General features: G+C 42.2%; 1 protein-coding gene across 1 annotated transcript in view; it reads left to right on the forward strand.

Annotated features, from left to right (window-relative positions):
- The window catches only part of MGAM (maltase-glucoamylase), a 152,343-nt gene that overhangs the window by 77,090 nt on the left and 54,766 nt on the right, over nt 1–20,487 (forward strand). Inside the window, exons 53-69 of the mRNA XM_063708809.1 lie at nt 617–742; nt 1,884–2,012; nt 2,268–2,378; nt 2,709–2,771; nt 4,964–5,098; nt 5,891–5,978; nt 6,777–6,915; nt 7,728–7,861; nt 7,985–8,019; nt 8,112–8,228; nt 8,984–9,132; nt 9,752–9,836; nt 11,054–11,110; nt 13,397–13,521; nt 16,487–16,575; nt 18,600–18,649; nt 19,063–19,230. Coding sequence (XP_063564879.1) covers nt 617–742; nt 1,884–2,012; nt 2,268–2,378; nt 2,709–2,771; nt 4,964–5,098; nt 5,891–5,978; nt 6,777–6,915; nt 7,728–7,861; nt 7,985–8,019; nt 8,112–8,228; nt 8,984–9,132; nt 9,752–9,836; nt 11,054–11,110; nt 13,397–13,521; nt 16,487–16,575; nt 18,600–18,649; nt 19,063–19,230 — 1,800 coding nt within the window. The remainder of the gene's footprint in view (nt 1–616; nt 743–1,883; nt 2,013–2,267; nt 2,379–2,708; nt 2,772–4,963; nt 5,099–5,890; nt 5,979–6,776; nt 6,916–7,727; nt 7,862–7,984; nt 8,020–8,111; nt 8,229–8,983; nt 9,133–9,751; nt 9,837–11,053; nt 11,111–13,396; nt 13,522–16,486; nt 16,576–18,599; nt 18,650–19,062; nt 19,231–20,487) is intronic.

A 20,487-nucleotide genomic window follows, 5' to 3' on the forward strand; every position in this document is an offset into this window, starting at 1 on the left:
GATAATGGTAATGATGGTGGAGGGGCACGATCGTAGTACTGGGGGTGATGGTGAAAATAGTGATGATGGTGATGGTGATGATGGTGATGGTGACCATGGTGGTTGTGGCAGCAACAACAGACACTTATATACTAGCAAGTGCGCATCACTGATTTATCACTTGCTGCATGTTAGAGCACTTCACACATATTAAGTCATTCATGCCTCACAGAAACACTATCAAGCAGATGCTATTATTATCCATTATTTACAGATGAAGAAACTGAAGCACTAAGAGATTACTTAATTTTTGCCCAAGGTCACACAGCTAGCAGGATTGGAGCCTGTATACTAAGCCAGGCATTTGTCTCTGATTCTGGGTTTCTTAACCAGTTACCTACAGTGTCTCTAGGAATAGCGTAACATCAGATTTTCCATAATTTTTAAGAAGGAGCTCAAGTCTAGCAGAAAGCTTTCTCTAAGTATCCTAGTGGCTCTATATCCTGTCAGTTTTGATCTGGATTTCAATTAGTTAATTGACTAGCTTGGGGCACAGAAAAATATTCTTATTACTTGATGTAAAACTTCAATGTGGTGCCTCTGTTCTGAAGACTAATATTTTCTGTCTATTTTCTAGTTGATTGGCCGTCCTGTGATGGTACCTTACTGGTCTTTGGGGTTCCAGCTGTGTCGCTATGGCTACCAGAACGACTCTGAGATCGCCAGCTTGTATGATGAGATGGTGGCTGCCCAGATCCCTTATGTACGTTCTCAGTCATGGCTCTGGAGTTTCAAAACTAAGCCAGGTGCCTCTGTGTCTGGGTTCATTTGTCTAATGTTTGTGGGATTCCATAAAGACATAATGTTCTTTTTCAGACAATATCACAGTTAGCCTCACCCCAGCACAGTAATATAGGTAAGGGCACTTGTTTCCATCTTCCAGAGATGACAGCTCAAGACTCACCATGACTCGCCAGAGTGGGAGATAGGCTGGCTCCAGGGCTCTTTCTGCTCTCCCATGCTTCCTTCCATTTCTTTCACTTGACTTCAAAACATGGAGTCAAAAAAGTCCTTGGTTTCATAAGAATAAATAATATCCCACAGTTCTTTTACTTAATTCTTGAAAAGACTAACCACAAATCAATCAGACAATTGTATATGTGAATACAACCTCAGTTCCTGCATCAGCTCTGAGCTAATAACAGATGGATTAAACAGATCCTGGGATGGGTTTCCAGAGGACACACATATGGAAATAAACCTTATCCTTCAGTGGAGGATGGGAGGGGACCCAGTCATCAGAGAATTGATCCCATGAACCATCACATATTTAATATTATCCCACTTTTCTATTGTTTACAATTGTTCCGTTAGTGGAATGTAGTGTTTCCATTAGTGGAGAGTGAAATGCAATATTACAGTCTCAGGAAGAATGTTGTGTATGATTACACTCAAGATTCGGTATTCCAAAGCAACTATACATCTTTGCTTTGTTTTGTAGTAGATTTACTATTAGTCCTGGATAATTAACAGTATTTTTCCTAAACATGAACCACTGATACCAGGGGCAGCCTCTTGGGGGAGTCATCGCCATCATTCCTGATAGTGGCAGTTTACAAAGCACTTTCCAAACCAGTGTTTTCTCTTATCCTCAGAATAGCCGTGCTAGAGACACATTCTCATCCTAGCTTGTGCTGACTTCGTTTTTTTTCTGTCTTATCACTGAACATTTTAAAAATTAAGTGAATTTACCAGCACCTGTACCTAACAAATGGCAGAGCTGGGATTTGAATGCATCAACAAGAAGCTGTCTGGAATTCCACCATGGGTGGTGGAGGGTTGTTCTCCTATAAAGCTTGGGCGTGGACAGCAGCAGCCTCTCAGCTCCCCATGTCCTCCCGCAGGACGTGCAGTACTCAGACATCGACTACATGGAGCGGCAGCTGGACTTCACCCTCAGCCCCAAGTTTGCTGGGTTTCCAGCTCTGATCAATCGCATGAAGGCTGATGGGATGCGGGTCATCCTCATTCTGGTTAGTCCTGATGTGAATGTGTGCGTTCTGTTTGGGAGCAGGTATGGGCTTTGGTGGAGACAGAGTTATACTTTATTTCCATGTTGCAAGTAGATAAATTGAAGTGCAGTAAGAAAGGTGTATTTCCCAGGACTCACGGAAACTCTACCGTGCAGGTAGAAGCCAGCGAGTTCACCCTAGAGGAGTTCTCCTTCATTCTGTTTCTCCTCATTCTCTGGTTTTGGTTTTCTCAACTGACTTATGCTTTGATTTCAGGATCCAGCCATTTCTGGCAATGAGACACAGCCTTATCCTGCCTTCACTCGGGGCATGGAGGATGACGTCTTCATCAAATACCCAAATGATGGAGACATTGTCTGGGGAAAGGTATAATCCTAAGCGATGATCCATTAGTCCCCAGCCTGAGAGTGGGTCACTGTTAGTGGGTCAGACGCCTGTGTATGTTATTTTTGGCCTTTTCTATTTGGGCCGTGAGGCCAGACGCTCTCCTCTTCTCAATCAATATTTGTTGATACAATTAACGACTTTTAAGGTAATGTAACGTGTTATGGAATTCACTTTTCCTTTATGTCAATCCTACGTGATAGTCAAAGTATTATAGCTCCTGGGAGCATGGTTTGTATAATAATTTATTAGGAAATACTATGTAAGGGAAATTGTCTAGTGCATCGCTACTGAACGTGTTTCTCTCCATAGGTCTGGCCTGATTTTCCTGATGTGGTTGTGAATGGGTCTCTAGACTGGGACAGCCAAGTGGAGGTAAAAGGGTGTTTGTAAATGTGGGTGGAGTCAGGGTTTGTAGGCAGGGGCAGCTGTTCCTGGGATTGTGGACATGCCTGTACCGTGGACATGGGCTTGGCAAGGGAGAAACACTTAGGGGATGTGTCTTGGGTGTCATTCTGTATGCCCATTACTTTATATGTAGTAATACTTTACTGGCCACTGGGATGTAGATATGTATTATCATCCTTGAATTTAAGACCAGAGAGCTTAAATTATTTGTTCACAGTTTTAGGTGACAGAGTGGTGATTTCAATTCCAAGGCTGTCAGATTCCAAAGGCCCAAGAAATTCCCACTGGGCGATACCTCCTAGAAGTGCTATCTTTTCTCTGAACTGGTATACTTACTGTTGTTGCCTTGGTTATCCCTTTTAAACAGTCTTCAACCCTCGAAGACTGACTAGATCATTTTCTTTGTACATCTTTCCTTTTTTTCCCCATGAACAGGTATCTCCATCTTCATACTTATGAGTCCTGCCCCGAGCCCCAGCATTCCTTGGGTTTCTCACCTTTGCTTTTACCTCTCAGTTTCCAGCCTTATTGTAAAACTTGCTCTCTCCTGGGGACGGTTTGTTGCTTGTAATGGATCCAAGTAGTCCATGCTTCTGGACCTGAATTTTTTTCCCGATTGACTAAGCATTTCTTGCTTGAGTGAATACATGGCTCCTTACAGGAGAGTGGAGAAAGCAAAGGCAGAAGCCACAAGGCAAGAGTTGAATATGGACAGGGAAAGCCAGCACCTTGGAGAACGGCAGAACATTTTTATGAAGTTGGAAGGGGTCATCTGAGCAGTACTTAGGGAAGTTCCTACCTCATGGCTGGCCAGGTTCCCCACGTGTACCCCATATGGGATACAATTCTGACTCAGCTGTGGCTGATAATCTCTTTATTCTAATTCTTCAACCCCCACCCATCCCGTTGTTTCTAACCCTGTCTGATCTGGAGCTCTCAGTTTCTGGTGATAGGTTCTCTTTGTCGGGTTTCCTAGTTCCTACCTCCATTTCCTAACAAAAGGCATCTCTGGCATGCCCACTTCTCTCAAGATTCTCCGTGATGTGACCCACTGTCTTCTCACATCCTCGACAGCCAGACGCATGTAGGCTGATCTGTTTCTGTTTTCTTATGTTCCTTTTTCTGCCCTTTTTCTAGACATGTGGGTTGCTACCTGCCTTTTATCTGTGCTGTATAAGAACTGCAGCTCCCCTAGACCAAGTCGTTTCTGTTGCCTCCCCCACCCTCCTCACCAGCATTCTTTAGCTCTTTAACTCTTACAATGGTGTGATTATCACAGAGGAGGCTATTTACTGAGACATACAAAGGACTGTAATGTTCCATAACAAACAACATGAGTATATTAAAATTGATGGACATTTCCTTGCTGCTTCTAAGTGGTGTGAACCCACTGTTAAACACTGAGTATGTATTTTATCCCAGGTTCTAAGCTGAGCATTGTGGGCAATATAACTATCACTCAGAAGAATATAAAACAAACTTCTTACTCTCAAAAATCTACAACGTAGTTAAAAAGTTGTATCTTGAATCTTTCTTTCAGGTTAAAGTAAAAACACTGCTTTTATTATTTGAGGGAAGAGGAAAATAAAGGGAAGTTGATGCATCCTCTTTAAGTCCTCTCAATTTATGTTACACACAGGTGTAGTTGTCATGTGATTCTGAAATTGTAGAAAACACTGAGGCGTACTTGTCTAATATCCGGAAATGTAATCTTATTCCTTCCTCCCCTCTCTCAGTGGGAATGACATAGGACGGAGTCCCTGGGTGTTTCTTCCTAACCTATTACCATGCATCTCATGTCTGCAGTCTCTCCCTGGCTTTGTCTTTGAGGAGTGCTTAGGAAATGGCAGGACTGACATAGAGGGTTGGGCATCGAGTACATGAGGTCACTAGTTCGGGTCATTGATTGTCATCGTCCACGTGTATATGAAGAGAACAGTTTTTGGATGTTTTCCAAATGCCGGGAAGGTGTGCAAATTGCACTAATTTCTCCTCTCATTCTACATTTCTCTAATAAGTTAATAACATTATTTAGGCCCTGTTCAGGCTGTCTGTCACCATGCAGTTGAAGTATTTGTGTGAGTTGCATTCTCAGTAAGTGCCTGTTTGCTGTCTTCTATATTTGTGTGGGACAAAGAAATTATATTTCTTTTTTATAGCTATATCGAGCTTATGTGGCCTTCCCAGACTTTTTCCGTAATTCAACTGCCAAATGGTGGAAGAGGGAAATAGAAGAACTATACAACAATCCACAGGATCCAGAGAGGAGCTTGAAGTTTGATGGCATGTGGATTGTAAGTGTGTGTGTCTCTGTGTACCAGTGGCTCTTGTCTATCTTTGTGTGCCTAAGTATATGTACCACTGACCTTCAGTTAAGAGGATAGTCATTGTCCAAGGAAGACTTTGGACATATCAGACACTTCCTCCTTCAGGAGAGGGACAGCCCTGATAGCCCTAACACCTTCTACCAGACCTGACGCGCCTACTGTAAAACCTCTGAGGCGGGATCTGGGGTGGTGGTTCACGCCGGTAATCCCAGCACTTTGGGAGGCTGAGGTGGGCTGATAACCTGAGGTTGGGAGTTTAAGACCAGTGTGACCAACATGGAGAAACTCCGTGTCTACTAAAAATACAAAATTAGGTGTGTGTGGTGGCACATGCCTATAATTCCAGCTATTTGGGTAGCTGAGGGAGGAGAATCGCTTGAACGTAGGAGGCAGAGGTTGCAGTGAGCCAGGATCGCACCATTGCACTCCAGCCTGGGAAACAAGCATAACTCCGTCTCAAAAAATGAAAAACAAAACCAAAAAAAAACCTGGGAGGCAATTGACTAGGAATTTCTGGAAATTTGATTGCCTCACAGCCACCCTGAAAGAGATATATTTTTTTACCCCTCTAGCCAGTCGTTCTGTAGGAGTGAATTCATCTTTCTAGCCAGTTCTCAGCAGGATTTGATGAAGCTCCCAGGGCTGGCATCTACAGGGATTACTGGATGTTGAACAATTTATTCACTGCTTCCTTGGCTCAGAATTGGCAGGACGTAATTATCTTAAAAAGTGAGATATGTCTTTGTTTGGCATTTCTAGGATATGAATGAACCATCAAGCTTCGTGAATGGGGCAGTTTCTCCAGGCTGCAGGGACGCCTCTCTGAACCACCCTCCCTACATGCCACGTAAGAAGCCTTGGCCTCCTTGACTGGCAGAGCCACGACTGAAAGGATTACACTGGAGGAGCCCGAGGCCAGAGGTGGCCGCACAGCTCAGGGCACATCCTCATGGCTGCTGTGGTTTACTGGGGAACAGAGACAAAAGCTCTGCATGCACTTTACCCAGCCGGGCATGTGCAAGTGACTAGATTCATTGAGCAAATTTCTTGAAATTTGTCCAGAAAGCACTTAGCAGAGCTCATGGCACAAAGGGTTCTCACAGCTGGGTTTCTTAGTTTTTAGGCTTGTGTGAATTCCATCACAGGAATTTCTTGTGTCATCAGTGAGTGGAAATTACTGGCTTCCCCTTATCATGGAGCTGATGGGCTTTGGAATTATAATTGGGTTCATATCTTGGCTCCAGAAATTGTTCTCTCTAGGAATTTTGTGACTTTTCACAGATTATGCGATATTTCCAAATCTCAGTTTGCTAAACTGTAAAAGACAGATAATGAGATCTTCTTCATAGAATTATGGAAATAATTGGCAAGTCAAAAGCCTAAATCAGAGCCTGTCATGTAGTGTTTGACAGCTGTACGTTCTTCCTGACACCTCTGCTTCCTTCAGTGAACTTGATGTTGTAAACACAGCAGGCGCCATTGCAGCTCAGAGCTGGGGGGGCTGTGCTCATGTCTCTTGGGAGATGGAGAGTGACACAGGCAGGACTGAAGTTAGTCTTAAGATCCAGGGCCCAATCCCTTGAAGAGAGGTCAGGGAGAAAGAGAATCCGGGCTGGATTTCACCTCACCAGTTCTTCCTCCTCAGATTTGGAGTCTAGGGACAGGGGCCTGAGCAGCAAGACCCTTTGCATGGAGAGTGAGCAGATCCTCCCAGACGGCTCCCCGGTGCAGCACTACAATGTGCACAACCTGTACGGGTGGTCCCAGACCAGACCCACATACGAGTGAGTCTCCGTCTCCCTTCTCCAGCTGTCACAACCTATAGCGATTGCCAGTGACTGACATAGCTCCCCTAGTTTTCCTTTCATTCCATTTCTAAGGATTAAGAAGATTCTCATAACTGTGTAATGATTCTTAATTAATTAAGCAAATGCTCATTGACATGGAGCCAGGCCCTGTGATTAAAAGTAGGAGGACAGATTTAAATAAGGCATGGTCCCACCAGTGAAAAGCTTAATGATCCTAGTGGGAAAGACTCACATGGAGACACCATAATGGTCACACAGGGCAGCCAGTGGAGCAATAACTTTAGTTACAGGAGGTGAAGGGAACACAGAGGACTGGGCATCTCTCCCCTTTATTTCAAAGTGAATCATCTTTGGAGATATTTTTATTTTTGGCCATTCTTGGTGGAGGGTAACTGGTATTGTACTGAATTAGCACAGTCCTGCTTTGCAAGCTCAATGAATAGTATGAATTCTTCTAAGAGGATCTTATAACCTTCACTGTGTTCCTCCTCAAATATAGAAAACTAAGTATTGAGGAAACCATTAGCAAGATTTAGTAATTCCTCACTATTTTTGGGTACTCCAGAGAGTTTGCTACAGTGAAGTTCTTTGTAAAGCACTGTGAGAACACGTGACTCGTTATCTGCATCATCTGGGATCAGTGGAGCCCCCATTACAGCTCAGAGTCCCATGTTCCCTCTAATCACGCAGCAAACATTGACTAGGCTCAAGGGCTCTGGGAGCAGAAGCTCTATGGCCTTTATTCCCTGGCCGTGGCCTCAGTTCACCTCCTTTTCCCCTCCAACCAGAGCCGTGCAGGAGGTGACAGGACAACGAGGGGTCGTCATCACCCGCTCCACATTTCCCTCTTCTGGCCGCTGGGCAGGACATTGGCTGGGAGACAACACGGCCGCGTGGGATCAGCTGAAGAAATCTATCATTGGTGCGTGGGCTCCTTTCCAGGGCCTGTGGTGGTAGGGCAGGGAGTTGGGAATCTTGGGGAAGAGGTAAGGAGGCAGGTCGTGAGAGCGAGCCTGGTGTGACACAGCTGTGCTTCTCGTTGCAGGCATGATGGAGTTCAGCCTCTTCGGCATATCCTATGTGAGTGTCCTTGGGTTCCTCCTAAGCACCAAGAAGGTGGGGACATCTTTCAGAAATCATCAGCGGGCTCCTTTTATTTCCTCTTGTTTCAGACGGGAGCAGATATCTGTGGGTTCTTTGAAGATGCTGAATATGAGATGTGTGTTCGCTGGATGCAGCTGGGGGCCTTTTACCCCTTCTCAAGAAACCACAACACCATTGGGACCAGGGTAGGACAGTGGCTTCTACGTCCACTGTTCTGTGTCACTTGAAAGACAATCTCCGTTTCTGAGCTAAGATTAACGCAGTCTGTATTTCCTGGGATATCTTTTTTAAAAGGTGTTTTTTTTGTTTGTTTGTTTTTGTTTGTGTGTTTTTTTTTTTTTTTTTGAAACAGGGATTTACTCTGTTGGCCAGGCTGAATCATGCAGTGTCCCAATCATGGCTGAGTGCAGCCTCGACCTCTGGCGCTAAAGCGGTTGTCCCACCTCAGCCTTCTGAATAGCTGGGACTACAGGCACATCCCAACGTGCCCACCTAATTTTTGATTTTTTGTAGAGATGGGATCTTGCCATATTTCACAGGCTGGTCTCGAATTCCTGGGCTCAAGTGATCCACTCGGTTCAGCCTCCAAAATTTCTGGGATTACGGGCATGAGCCACTGCACCCTTAAAACTTGTGAAGACCTGGTATCTCAATGAACCATATTCCTCATTGTGCTTTAGATTATTATTTTTTCCTGTATTTTAGGCAGAATTGTACCAAATGTTCCAAAAAGAATGTCTTACAGTGAAATTTTATCAGCTGTCTTAGGAGAGCTTTGGTGATTCTTTCCAGTCTATTAAGAATATTCTCTGGGCCTCATGTATAGTTTTCTTTTGATTAACTGTGAGTGATCTCCAATTGGAGTATGCTTTTAGTGACCTTCTTAAATCCCCTAGAAATTCCAGGGCGAGCTCCCAACACTGTTCTCTTTCTCCTTTAGAGACAAGACCCTGTGTCCTGGGATGCTGCTTTTGTGAATATTTCCAGAAATGTCCTGCAGACCAGATACACCCTGTTGCCATATCTGTATACCTTGATGCATAAGGCCCACACGGAGGGCGTCACTGTTGTGCGGCCTCTGCTCCATGAGTGAGTGTCCAGCAGGGATCCCGATGCCTAATGGATGACTTATTGCATTCTATGTGGTGGCAGTTGATATGCACAATGCTTCCAAATTAAAGACGTGATTGCCTTTTGACATGAGCTCTTCAAGCACAAACTATACTTGATTACTCTCTTTAGCACAGTGCGATACATACCATAGGTCATGAAAAAAGGCTATTTATTGAATGACCAAAATTGAAGTGATGCAGTACAGCATAGAATAGTTTCATTCTGATTTGGCTGTGCAAAGGCCTATCTTTTGTAGCAGTTTTGTTATATGGACCCAGGTCACAAAAGAAGGATTTCAGCAAGAGAATTGAGGGAGGAGGGCCATCCTTGCATTTAAAATGTGCCACGGTTAAGAAATGAGGTAATATTTTACAGGATAGAACACATCTACATCCCAGCATTTCAGAAGTTTGAGGCACATCCCATGGGGAAAGCAGAGGCTGGGTGCTCCTGATGAAGCTAGGCCTAGGAACAAAGCAAGGATGGCTCAGGGGCAGCTGGATTTCTGACTTGGATCTGAACTTGAGGAGCTTCTTCAGAGCGTCGGGCTGAGGCTCTGTTGGGCTCTGTTGGGCACCTTCATTTCCCTTTCCAGGTTTGTGTCAGACCAGGTGACATGGGACATAGACAGTCAGTTCCTGCTGGGCCCAGCCTTCCTGGTCAGCCCTGTCCTGGAGCGCGTGAGTATGGAGGCCTCCGATGAGGGGAGGATCCCAGCTGTGAGGCTTGGGGAAAAGGACGAGGAGAAGAGGCCTGAGCTGGTGGGGGTCCTGAGACATGGTTTCTTATTCTACCTGTGTCTCTTCCTCTCTTTCTGAGCTGAAGTCCATCACTTAGGTGTTCTTGGCACGCAGCTCCTTCGTCTTTAAAATGAGCCTAACAATTCTGGTTCATAGGATGATCAAGAAGAAAACACCTCATGGAATAGTCAATGACACAATCATTTCTTCGTTAACTAAAATAATGAATAGAAGGTCAGATGGGGGCAGTATTGTAAAGAATTTATAACAGTCCTCTAGCACTATTACAACTTTTCAGAAGGATGACTTGACAATGTGTGTACTTGTATTGCTGCTGGCTAACCCTTCTCTTCCTCTGCAGGAGCTCCTTCCAGCAGTAAAAGCCATTTCTTTAGTTCTGTTGTTGATTAGGCTTCTGATTAAAATACCAATTAATTGCACCTCCCTCAAATATATATATATATATATATATATATATTTTTTTTTTTTTTTTTTTTTTTTTTTTTTTGAGACAGAGTCTCACTCTGTTGCCTAGGCTGGAGTGCAGTGGCATGATCTTGGCTCACTGCAACCTCTGCCTCCTGGGTTCTAGTGATTCTCTTGCCTTAGCCTCTTGAGTAGCTGGGACTACAGGCGCGTACCACCATGCCCGGCTAATTTTTTCTTTTCTTTTCTTTTTTTTGTATATTTAGTAGAGACGGGGTTTCACTGTGTTAGCCAGGATGGTCCCAATATCCTGACCTCATGATCCGCCCGATTCGGCCTCCCAAAGAGCTGGTGTTACAGGCGTGAGCCATCGCACCCGCCCCAAAATCTCATTATACGCACAAAATTTTCTTCTGCCCGAGACACAACCTCACTTGTTTGTCTCTTTAAGAGGAAATGGGGTAAGGCTATGTCTATAAGCAAACAGTAATTAATTTTTTCCCGAAGTCGTGGATATCAAAGTGCTTTATGAAAGCCACTTGTTTTGGGTAGACAAATCTCTGGTTTAAAAAAGAAAACAGGAAGAAGGTTGCCCCAATTTTTAACCTCTTGGGACGTGAGGCAGATGGGTCCAAAGCCATCACAATTATTTCACCTCTTTCCTAAGCAGTTTGGTTACTCTGTCCTGGAAAATGGTGCCACTGCCTCACCTTGTTTGTGTTTCATTTTAGAATGCCAGAAATGTCACTGCATATTTCCCTAGAGCCCGTTGGTATGATTACTACACGGTAAGTTTTTCTGAATGTTTATATAACATGGGAATGTGGTAGAGAGTACAAAGGCTTTAGATCCGATAGACCTTAGGTCAAATGCTGGCTCTGTAACCCACCTGCTGTGTGGTCTTAGAGAAGCCACTTTAACCCTTGTAATCTCAGTTTTCTCACCTCCAAGTGGGGTAAGACCACTTTCCTCATAGAACCATTGTGAAATAACACATAAAGCATCTCACTCAGGGTCTGTTTTTTTGTGGGTGTTCTCTTTGTGTTAGTTTTTAATATTTCTTTATATCACTGCTATTTACAATGTTGTGTAAAGGCAGATGCTAGCCAACATTTGAGATTGTGTTGCAAACTATAGTTTTTGTTTTTATTGTTGATATCTTTGCCTGCTGTAAGTTTGTAAGCATAGAGCCCGTTTTGTCTCTTTTGATTAAATATCTCCTTCCATAGCATAGATGCTCAAAGAAGGGCGCTGCACATAATTACATAAGGCACACAAGTGATTAGGCAATGTGCAAAACACACACAGAGGAATGGGACCCAACCCTTGTGTGTCTCAGTAGTGCAAGTGCATTTAGAAATGAGGAAGCAATGAAGAGCTCCTTGCCGCATAGTTTCATTGCTAGTATGATTCCCGAAGACTCAGCTGGGAAGCCAGGGTCTTCCCGGGCATCTCTGGGGTGGTGGGCTCTTGCTGGGACCCTGACAAGTCAGACCCTGATTCTTGGGGAAGAATCAAAGGAGGCATTTCCTTAACTTCTAACTAGGCCTCTTCTTCTGACTTTCTGAGGAGAACATAGTTGAGGGCTGGAAATACAACAAAGGGGTACAAGCAGGGATACAGGAAGCAGAGCATGTGCTGGCCGCTTTCATCCAAGGAGATTTCGGTGAGATTAGGTGAAAACTGGAGAAGGATGTGCAATTTTGTTCCTTCTCTTCTCAGTCCATTGGAGCCCAAGTTCTCTGCATAGCCCCAGACTCCTCTTCCTGCTGCTAGTCTGGATCTGCCCTTAGGGTGGTAACATGTTAAGGCTCTGCTATTTGCGTCCCAGCCAGGCGTTTCCCAGGAAGAGGTGGCCAGCTTTCTTTACGTGAGACTGGCCTTTGTCCTGAGTGTGCATGTTGAGTCTCCCATTCACTAACAGAAGATATCTTTGATGGAAGAGGGAAAGATAAAAGAAGTCATGGAGCAAGCTGTTTAGAAAAAGATGAAATTGGGCCAGGTGTGGTGGCTCACACCTGTAATCCCAGCACTTTGAGAGGCCGAGATGGACAGATCACAAGGTCAGGAGATCGAGATCATCCTAGCTAACACGGTGAAACCCCGTCTCTATGAAAAATACAAAAAATTAGCCGGGTGTAGGGGCATGCACCTGTAGTCCCAGCTACTCGGGAGGCTGAGGCATGACAACTGTTTGAACCTGGGAGGCGGAGGTTGCAGTGAGCTGAGATTGTGCCAGTGCACTCCAGCCTGGGTGACGGAACGAGACTTTGTCTCAAGAAAAAAAAAAAGAAAGGATGAAATTTTTGATGTTTAATTAAAATGAAGATGAATCTCATAGTTAGGATTAATGAAGAAGTGTCACCGAAATTAATCTTCCCAAGTTTGGGTAACTATTAGTCATTCTAGAGCACAAGCTGGCAAACTATGGCCCACAGCCAAATCTGGTTGTTAGCTGATTTGCAAATAAAGTTTTATTGGAACACAGCCATGCATATTTGTTTGCTTGTTGTCAACAAGAACTGCTTCTTACCTGTAAAGCAGCAGCTCTGAAATGAGAGGATTTTGCCTACCAGGGGACATTTGGCAATGCCTGGAGATATTTTTGGTTGTCACAACAGGGTGGGGGTGAGGAGGTGATGCGGCTGACATCCGAGGATTCTGCTAAATATCAGAAGGCACAGGATAGCCCCATCGCCAGAGAATTGTCTGGCCCCAAATCTCAATAGTGCTGAGACTGAAAAGCCCTGCTCTAGTTGAGACCATGTAGGATGGAAGGATGGTCCCTTAGGTTCTGATACAGGTGAGAGTGTAGCAGCTTTTCCTGTTACACATCAGGCAAATGTTGTTTGTATGGTGGAAGCAAAGGCAAGAGACCCTAACAAGATATCATAGCAGCCTTGCGAGGTTTTATGCAGCACTGTGCGAATGCAGAATGGGTAATAGCAGGTATGTTGCAAAGGGTGATGAACAGGCATAAGTTCAGAGGGGAGGATGAGATGTCTGGCAGGATGCATTGTTCAGGGAGGGGCCTGTCCTCTCCTTCATCATCTTTTACCTTCCTGTGCCCACAGGGTGTGGATATTAATGCAAGAGGAGAGTGGAAGACCTTGCCAGCCCCTCTTGACCACATTAATCTTCATGTCCGTGGGGGCTCCATCCTGCCCTGGCAAGAGCCTGCACTGAACACCCACTTAAGGTGAATGACAGGACTCAGGTTTTCCTTTACATGTCATTTAGCTCAACCATTTGTAATGAAGTCCACCAAAATGTAAGCATCACTCTCAAACCCACATGCAATTCTACTCGACACTTGTTTTTTCTTTGTTTTGTTGTTTGTGTGTTAATCTTTTTCAGAGTCTATACTTTTTGTCTAATTATTAACAACTCTTTTAAGTCTAAGGGAGTGAGATGAAAGGTCTAAGAATGTCATTTTTTTAATCTCACATCTGACATGGAAGTCAAAATAAGAGCAACCACAATTCACAAGAGCTTTTCAGAAGCTGTTGTTTTAGAACTGTATCCAGTAGCTTTTGAAAGACTGTAATTCATGTCCTTCCTTAAACCCTTTGAATTTCTTTTCAAACACACTAACAGCCAGGTGGTCAGCCTCCTTGGTTTGCCAGGACTGATGCATTTTAGCACCAGAACTCTCCCCTCTTGAGATGCTTCTCAATTCTGGGCAAACCAGGTCAGTTGATGCCTCTATCTGCCTTGGCCACACTGCTCACCCATGTTTCTTTCCTCTTGAATCACTTATTCTCATTTTAGGAGGGTCAGGATCCACTTTCCACCCTCCTAGAATCTCAACTTCCTCTTTCTTTTCTCCCGCTAAGAGATTTCTTTCTTGTGATTCAAAAGTGGATTCAAAAAAAACCTCAAAACTGTACGTCACTGAATTTTCCTTTATACATAATTGATTCCAAAATTATGGGTTCCATCTGTACTAAAGAGGTGTGCATTTATATCTTCATGCCTTTGAGAGTATTAACCTATTTGTCTTTAATAGACTAGGAGTTCTTTGGAAGCCAGAAACCTGTCTTTTCTTTTGAACCTCTCTTACTGCTTTAATTTTTCAAATTCTAGACTTTTTATGATACTAATGGGAAATATCCCTAAATCCAATACCAGTTGGCTTCCATTTTCTAACTGTTCACCTTCAAGCTGTTCTGCACACTGATACCAAATTGATTTTTCCAAAATGGAAATCTCAACTGGTTGCTCCCAGGCTTGAAGTCCAAAGTCTTTCATTAATAGGGTATTCAAAACCAATCACAACCTGGTTCCACGTTACCTTAACAACTCTTATCTCCTGCCATACCTCCATGTACATACAGACCAGGTATGCCAAAGAACTGGCGATTTCCCAAACATACCCATGTATTTTACTGCATGTGGGCTTTTGAATTTATCCTTTCCAACATCTTTGCCTGGTGTATTCTTAATGATCCAAATGAAACTTTACGTTTCAGCAGCAAGAAGTCTTTCCCTAATCTTCCAGCAGAGGAAGCACTGCCACTTCCAAGTTTCTGGTCATTTGTAATATATATTTTTTTGCTCCTTAGATGATTTTGTCTTTCTTCTTTAACAGTGTTAGCATTTCAATAGTAGTCGCATGCTCTGTGCATGAAAATTGTAGTATCTGAAGTGTTTAGGGCCACGTAAATCTATTGTTATTTCTTTGTTGCTGACTTTCCTTTATGTTGACTTATTACCTTGTGTGCTTGGTGATTTTTTGTTTCATACTGTGATAATCTTAAGCATCTAAATGTGGGTCTCCTTCCTCCCGAGATGATTTGCCTTCTCCTCTATTTGCAAGCCAGGAATTCCTTCCATCTGACATCACATTAACTTCCATCAAGGATCCCAGCTTCATGCGGGAATCAGAGGTTCACATTCTGTACCTTGGATTACTAGGCTTAATAGCCCAATTTTAACCTTGCTATGGCAATTTGCCACATGGAGATTCTAGGTTTTGCTTACTAAGCACCCTTTGAGTTTTAGCTCAGTGTTTGGCTATCCTGTTATTGTTTTGGTCTCTTGAGTACATTCCTTACTTTCTTGCAAATCCAAGAACATTTTAACAGGAATATGTGTTGTAATTTATCTAGGATCAGGTAATATTTTACTGGGTAAGTCTCCAGAAGAAGATACAGTCTACCATATTTGTAGAACTGTGTTTCTGGACTCCTAGAATATCTTAAATTTGTGTTGTTTTCACTGTCTGCGTTCATTTTTTAGTGAATGTGCCTAATTTTTCCTATAATATTGAAGGTCGTTCAGGTCAGGGGTTGTGATTTATTAATTTTTGTATCTCATGGACTTCCTAGAAATGACTGCTACTCAATACATGAATATTTAAAGAAAGCAGATGATTTTGTTGATAATGGAAACTAACTGTCTTGCATAGTGAAAGGCTGAACTGTGGAAGAATACAGTGGAGAATGTGAGTCCAGTGACAGACAGAGGAGGAACAGGAAGAGCAGGAAACTGAGAGGTTGCCTAGAGAGTGACAGAGTGAGGAGAGATTCCAAATAAAAATTGCTCTCTATCCTCTTCTTCCTCTATGTCCATCTACTCTACCATGTCTTTAAGTAATGTGTTGTGTTTCCTATTCTAAATTCTAAAGTAGATCATTAGAATGATTTGTTTTTCTTTCAAAAGAAACTAGTAATAAATAATCAGATACATTACCATTTAATAGATGGACCTTAGTGTATGTTGTTGCTTTCTGAGTATAAATGGTCCTTAGGCAGGCGAAAATGTATCTTCCTCACAGCACTGGACACTTCTCCTGAGGGCATCATTGCTAAAGTGATCTGACTGAAGCAGTTATTGCCTAAGATTTCTTTCTCTCCTCATACTCTGTATTCCAAATAGTGGTTGCAGAAGCAACTTTTATTTGAGCTATTGCAGTGCCTCTGGTGCTTAAATTCTTGCCTCCAACGTAGATGTTATTGTTAATGTTTGGGGTGTTTCTATCTCCTGTGACACTGTTGATATTATAGCAAAATGCGTCTGTCGATTTTGTGTTTGTACCTCAAGAAACAGAACCATGTGCTGCTAGTATCTTTTCCAGTTTGAAATTTGATGGAAATATTCTCAGCTCAGCTGGCAAAATTGTCTGACTCCTGTCTTTGTCTCTTGAATCTTGTTCCCCACAGTCGAAAGAACCCTCTTGGTCTTATTATTGCCCTAGATGAAAACAAAGAAGCAAAAGGAGAACTTTTCTGGGATGATGGGCAAACAAAGGGTGAGCGCTGTTACAATAATGTTGCTGTTTCCCAACCTGCACCTGTGACTTATGGTCCTTCACTCCTGCTGGTCATTCAGCTGTGGGAGAAATCTCAGCAGGCACAGTAGCAAGAGTCACTTAAGTATTTTGTTTCTGGATGCACCATTCAGGGATAGTGGTGGACGAACTACTGACGAAAGAAAAATGCATTTGTGTCTCTGACAGTTCTCCCATTCGCCAGTGATGTCTATAATAGGCTCTTATTTTATTGTCAGTGGGTGCTTAGATGAGAAGGTTTCAAGACTGTTCCCTAACTCAATGTTAATGTCTTCCTCTGAAAATTCTTATGAGCAAATGTTGACGATATAAAAATCATGCACCTGCCAGTGAGAATATACTGTTGAAGTGTGTACTCAGCTAGCCATACATTTTAGCATATTTGTGGGTCCAGTATACTAACAATTCTTGTTCTTCAAGTTTAGGAAATACATTCCTTTGAAGCATATGCCTTGGAAGCCCTTGGAGGGGAATCCTTGCAATGTTCCGGTAGAAAAGAGAAGGAAAAACAATGGCTTGGCCTTGGAGACTCTTGTCCCTGTAATCCAATATGTAGATTAAAAATTAATTATTTATTTAGTAGTCAAATATTTTCCTGGCAAATAAAGATTGAATATATTTAAGGTGGACGATGTGAGGATTTAATATATGTAGGCATAGTATAATGATTACCACAGCTATTTTACTGAACACATCCATCACTACCAATGCTGCAGAGTGGATCCCCAGAACTTATTCATCTAATAACTGAAAGTTTGTACCCTTGACCATCATCTCCCCATTTTCCACTTCTGCAGGCTCTAAGAACAACTGTTGTAGGCTCTGCTTCTAAGAGATGAACTTTTTTAGATTCCACATATAAGTGAGACCACGCAGTATTGCACTTTCTGTCTCTGGCTTATTTCACTTAGTATAATGTCCCCCTAAGTCATTCATGCTGTTGCAAATGGCAGAATGTTCTTCTTTTTATGTCTGAAAAATATTCTACTGTATATATGTACCAGAACATCTTTATCTATTCATCCACTGATAGACACTTAGTTTGTTTTCGTATCTTGGCTACTGTGAAGAAAGAAATTAAAAATTTTTATGTAAGGGCTAAAATTGTAAAGCTCCTTGAAGAAAACATGGCAAAAAACCTCCTTGACATAGTCTTGGCAATGACTTTTTGGATATGATACTAAAAGCAAAGGCAAAATGCCAAAAAGTAAACAGGCGTGACTACATCAAACTAAAAGGCTCCTGCACAGCAAAAGAAACAATCAACAACACGAAAAGCCAAACTACAGAATGGATAAAAATGTTTGCAAACCATATATCTCAGAAGAGATTAATATAAAAAAATAAGGAACTTATGCAACTGAGTAGCAAAAGATCAAATGACCCAATTAAAAAGTGGGTGAAGGACCTGAACAGATGTTTTTCCAAGGAAGACATACAAGTGGCTAACTGGTATGTGAAAAGGTGCTCAACATCAGTAAATGACACAGGTATGCAAGTCAAAAATCACAGCGAGATGTCACCTCACACCTGTTAGCATGGAAATCATAAAAAAGAAAGGAGAGAAGTGCTGGTGAGGGTGTGGAGAAAATGGAATTTTTTAGACTGTTGGTGGGACTGTAAATTGTTACAACCATTATGGAAAATAGTATGGAGGTTCCTCAAAAAATGAAAAACAGAAATTCCATACAATCCCATGAATTCCCACTTCTGGGTGTATATCCAGAGGACATGAAACCAGTATCTTTAAGAGATATACTCACTCCTCCCATATTCATTACAGCCTTACTTGCAACAGCCAAGATATGGAAACATTCTAAGTATATATTGATGAATGAATACAATGGTGAATATTATTCATCCATAAGGTAAAGGAAATACTGCCATTTGTGACACCAGGATGTAGCTGAAAAGAGTGGGAGTGTGAAATCTGTTCTTCTGTGGTGGGCAGGCCAGAATCTGACTTGTCTTTCTGTCACTTTCAGATACTGTGGCCAATAAAGTATATCTTTTATGTGAGTTTTCTGTCACTCAAGTGAGTAGCATATTTTTATGAATCTTAGGTGTGGGCTTTGGACTGACCTTTAGCACATCTGTGCTTGTGTATCCTGTATATGTGTGATTATATTTGTAAGTTTATATGCATTATTGGCTATAGGTGAGCACATTTCTATTTATGATTTCATCGATGTTTTCAAAAGGAGGCATTAATATAGCAAGTAGTGTTTCTAAATATAGTTTTTAATTATCTGTGTGTTTTTATGATTGTATCAAAATAAGGTATTATCAAAATAATGTTGTACTTCTTGAGCAGACACTAGTAGAGAAAGCAGAGAGGCATTCATGGCAGTGGGGGGTATCCAGTCTGGAATGGAATATTTGAGTGACTTGAGAATCTGTGTGTTACAGGCATACCTTTATGCATAATTGGACTTAATTGTTTTGCAGAACCGCTTGGAGGTGAATATTTCACAATCAACCTACAAGGACCCCAATAATTTAGCATTTAATGAGATTAAAATTCTTGGGACGGAGGAACCTAGCAATGTTACGGTGAAACACAATGGTGTCCCAAGTCAGACTTCTCCTACAGTCACTTATGATTCTAACCTGAAGGTAAAAACCCATTTTGTTGAGATGGTACATTGAGGATTCTCCATAGCATCGTGATGTTCCTTCTTGCCAAGTTTGCATGGGTCCGTGAAGGACCAGGGCACCTTTGAGGCCTGTTTTGTGGAAGTGAGAGGGCTGGGAAAAAAAATGAGGTGGCCAGAGCTAGAATGAGTTGGGTATTTTTCTTCTTATTCCCTTCTCTGCCTATCAGTGTTCCTGTCTTTCTAGCTGGTTTCACTTGCTTTTCCCAAAAATAGAATAATAATTATGATGAGGCAGAGGAACAGCAAAGTTGGAAAGTGGGGAATAGCCTGACATTATTAGACTGTGAATTTTGTATGACTAGCACAAATAAGATTTGGTATTTGAAAAAGGCCAGCTTGGATAGGAAACTTGTGGTCAGGTTTTGGAGGGTCTTGGATATCAACTTGATTTAATTCTCAAGCAGTCTCATATTGATCCTTGAATGAAGGCTGTGCTACTGTGTGTGAGCATTGTTGGGAGTGGGAGTGGGAGCTGGGGATTAGTAGAACAGGGAAGTACAAGATGGTTTAGATTGAGAGGAGACTAGGAGAAGGATGATAATCTTTAGAATGTGATTTTTATACTCCAGACAAGTGAAAACTTTAACTTGGGAAGTGTTGTTTAAAGAAGTGTCAAGATAAGAAAAACATATAGAAAAATATTAAATATTTGAACTAATGGTATTCCAGGAAGGTTTCAAAATTGGAGTCTTTGGGCTTAGAGAAATGAACATGCTGGGATGTTAGAAATAGAAAGAAATATAATGTTTTTTTCAACTTTTCAATTTTGCCGTTGCTAAAATTGAAACCCAAAGAAATGAAACGGAATACCTGACTTACCCTGATGTGATTATTATGCACTGTATGCCTGAATCAACATATTTCATATAACCCATAAATATGCATACCTACTATATACCCATTAAAATTAAAAATTAAGAAAAGAAATCATTTGTCCAACATTCTACAGAAATGTGGGCATGATAACCAGGTCATATGATTCTTATTGCTGTGTTCTTGCTACCACTCCACGCCAATGGGTGATACTGGTTTGGGGATTGGAGAGCAAGAGGATCAGCTCACTTTAGGATGACATCATGTGTCATCTCACAGCGGGCTAAGAGGAGTCAGGGTAGAAAAGAATAAGGGGTGATCACAACAGGTTTTATTTGACCTAACTGTTTTCATTATGCTATGTACAAGATTGTGCTAGAGGGGAGACATTTGACCTGTTGCT

This window comes from Gorilla gorilla, chromosome 6 (assembly GCF_029281585.2).
Source record: "Gorilla gorilla gorilla isolate KB3781 chromosome 6, NHGRI_mGorGor1-v2.1_pri, whole genome shotgun sequence".
Lineage (NCBI taxonomy): Eukaryota > Metazoa > Chordata > Mammalia > Primates > Hominidae > Gorilla > Gorilla gorilla.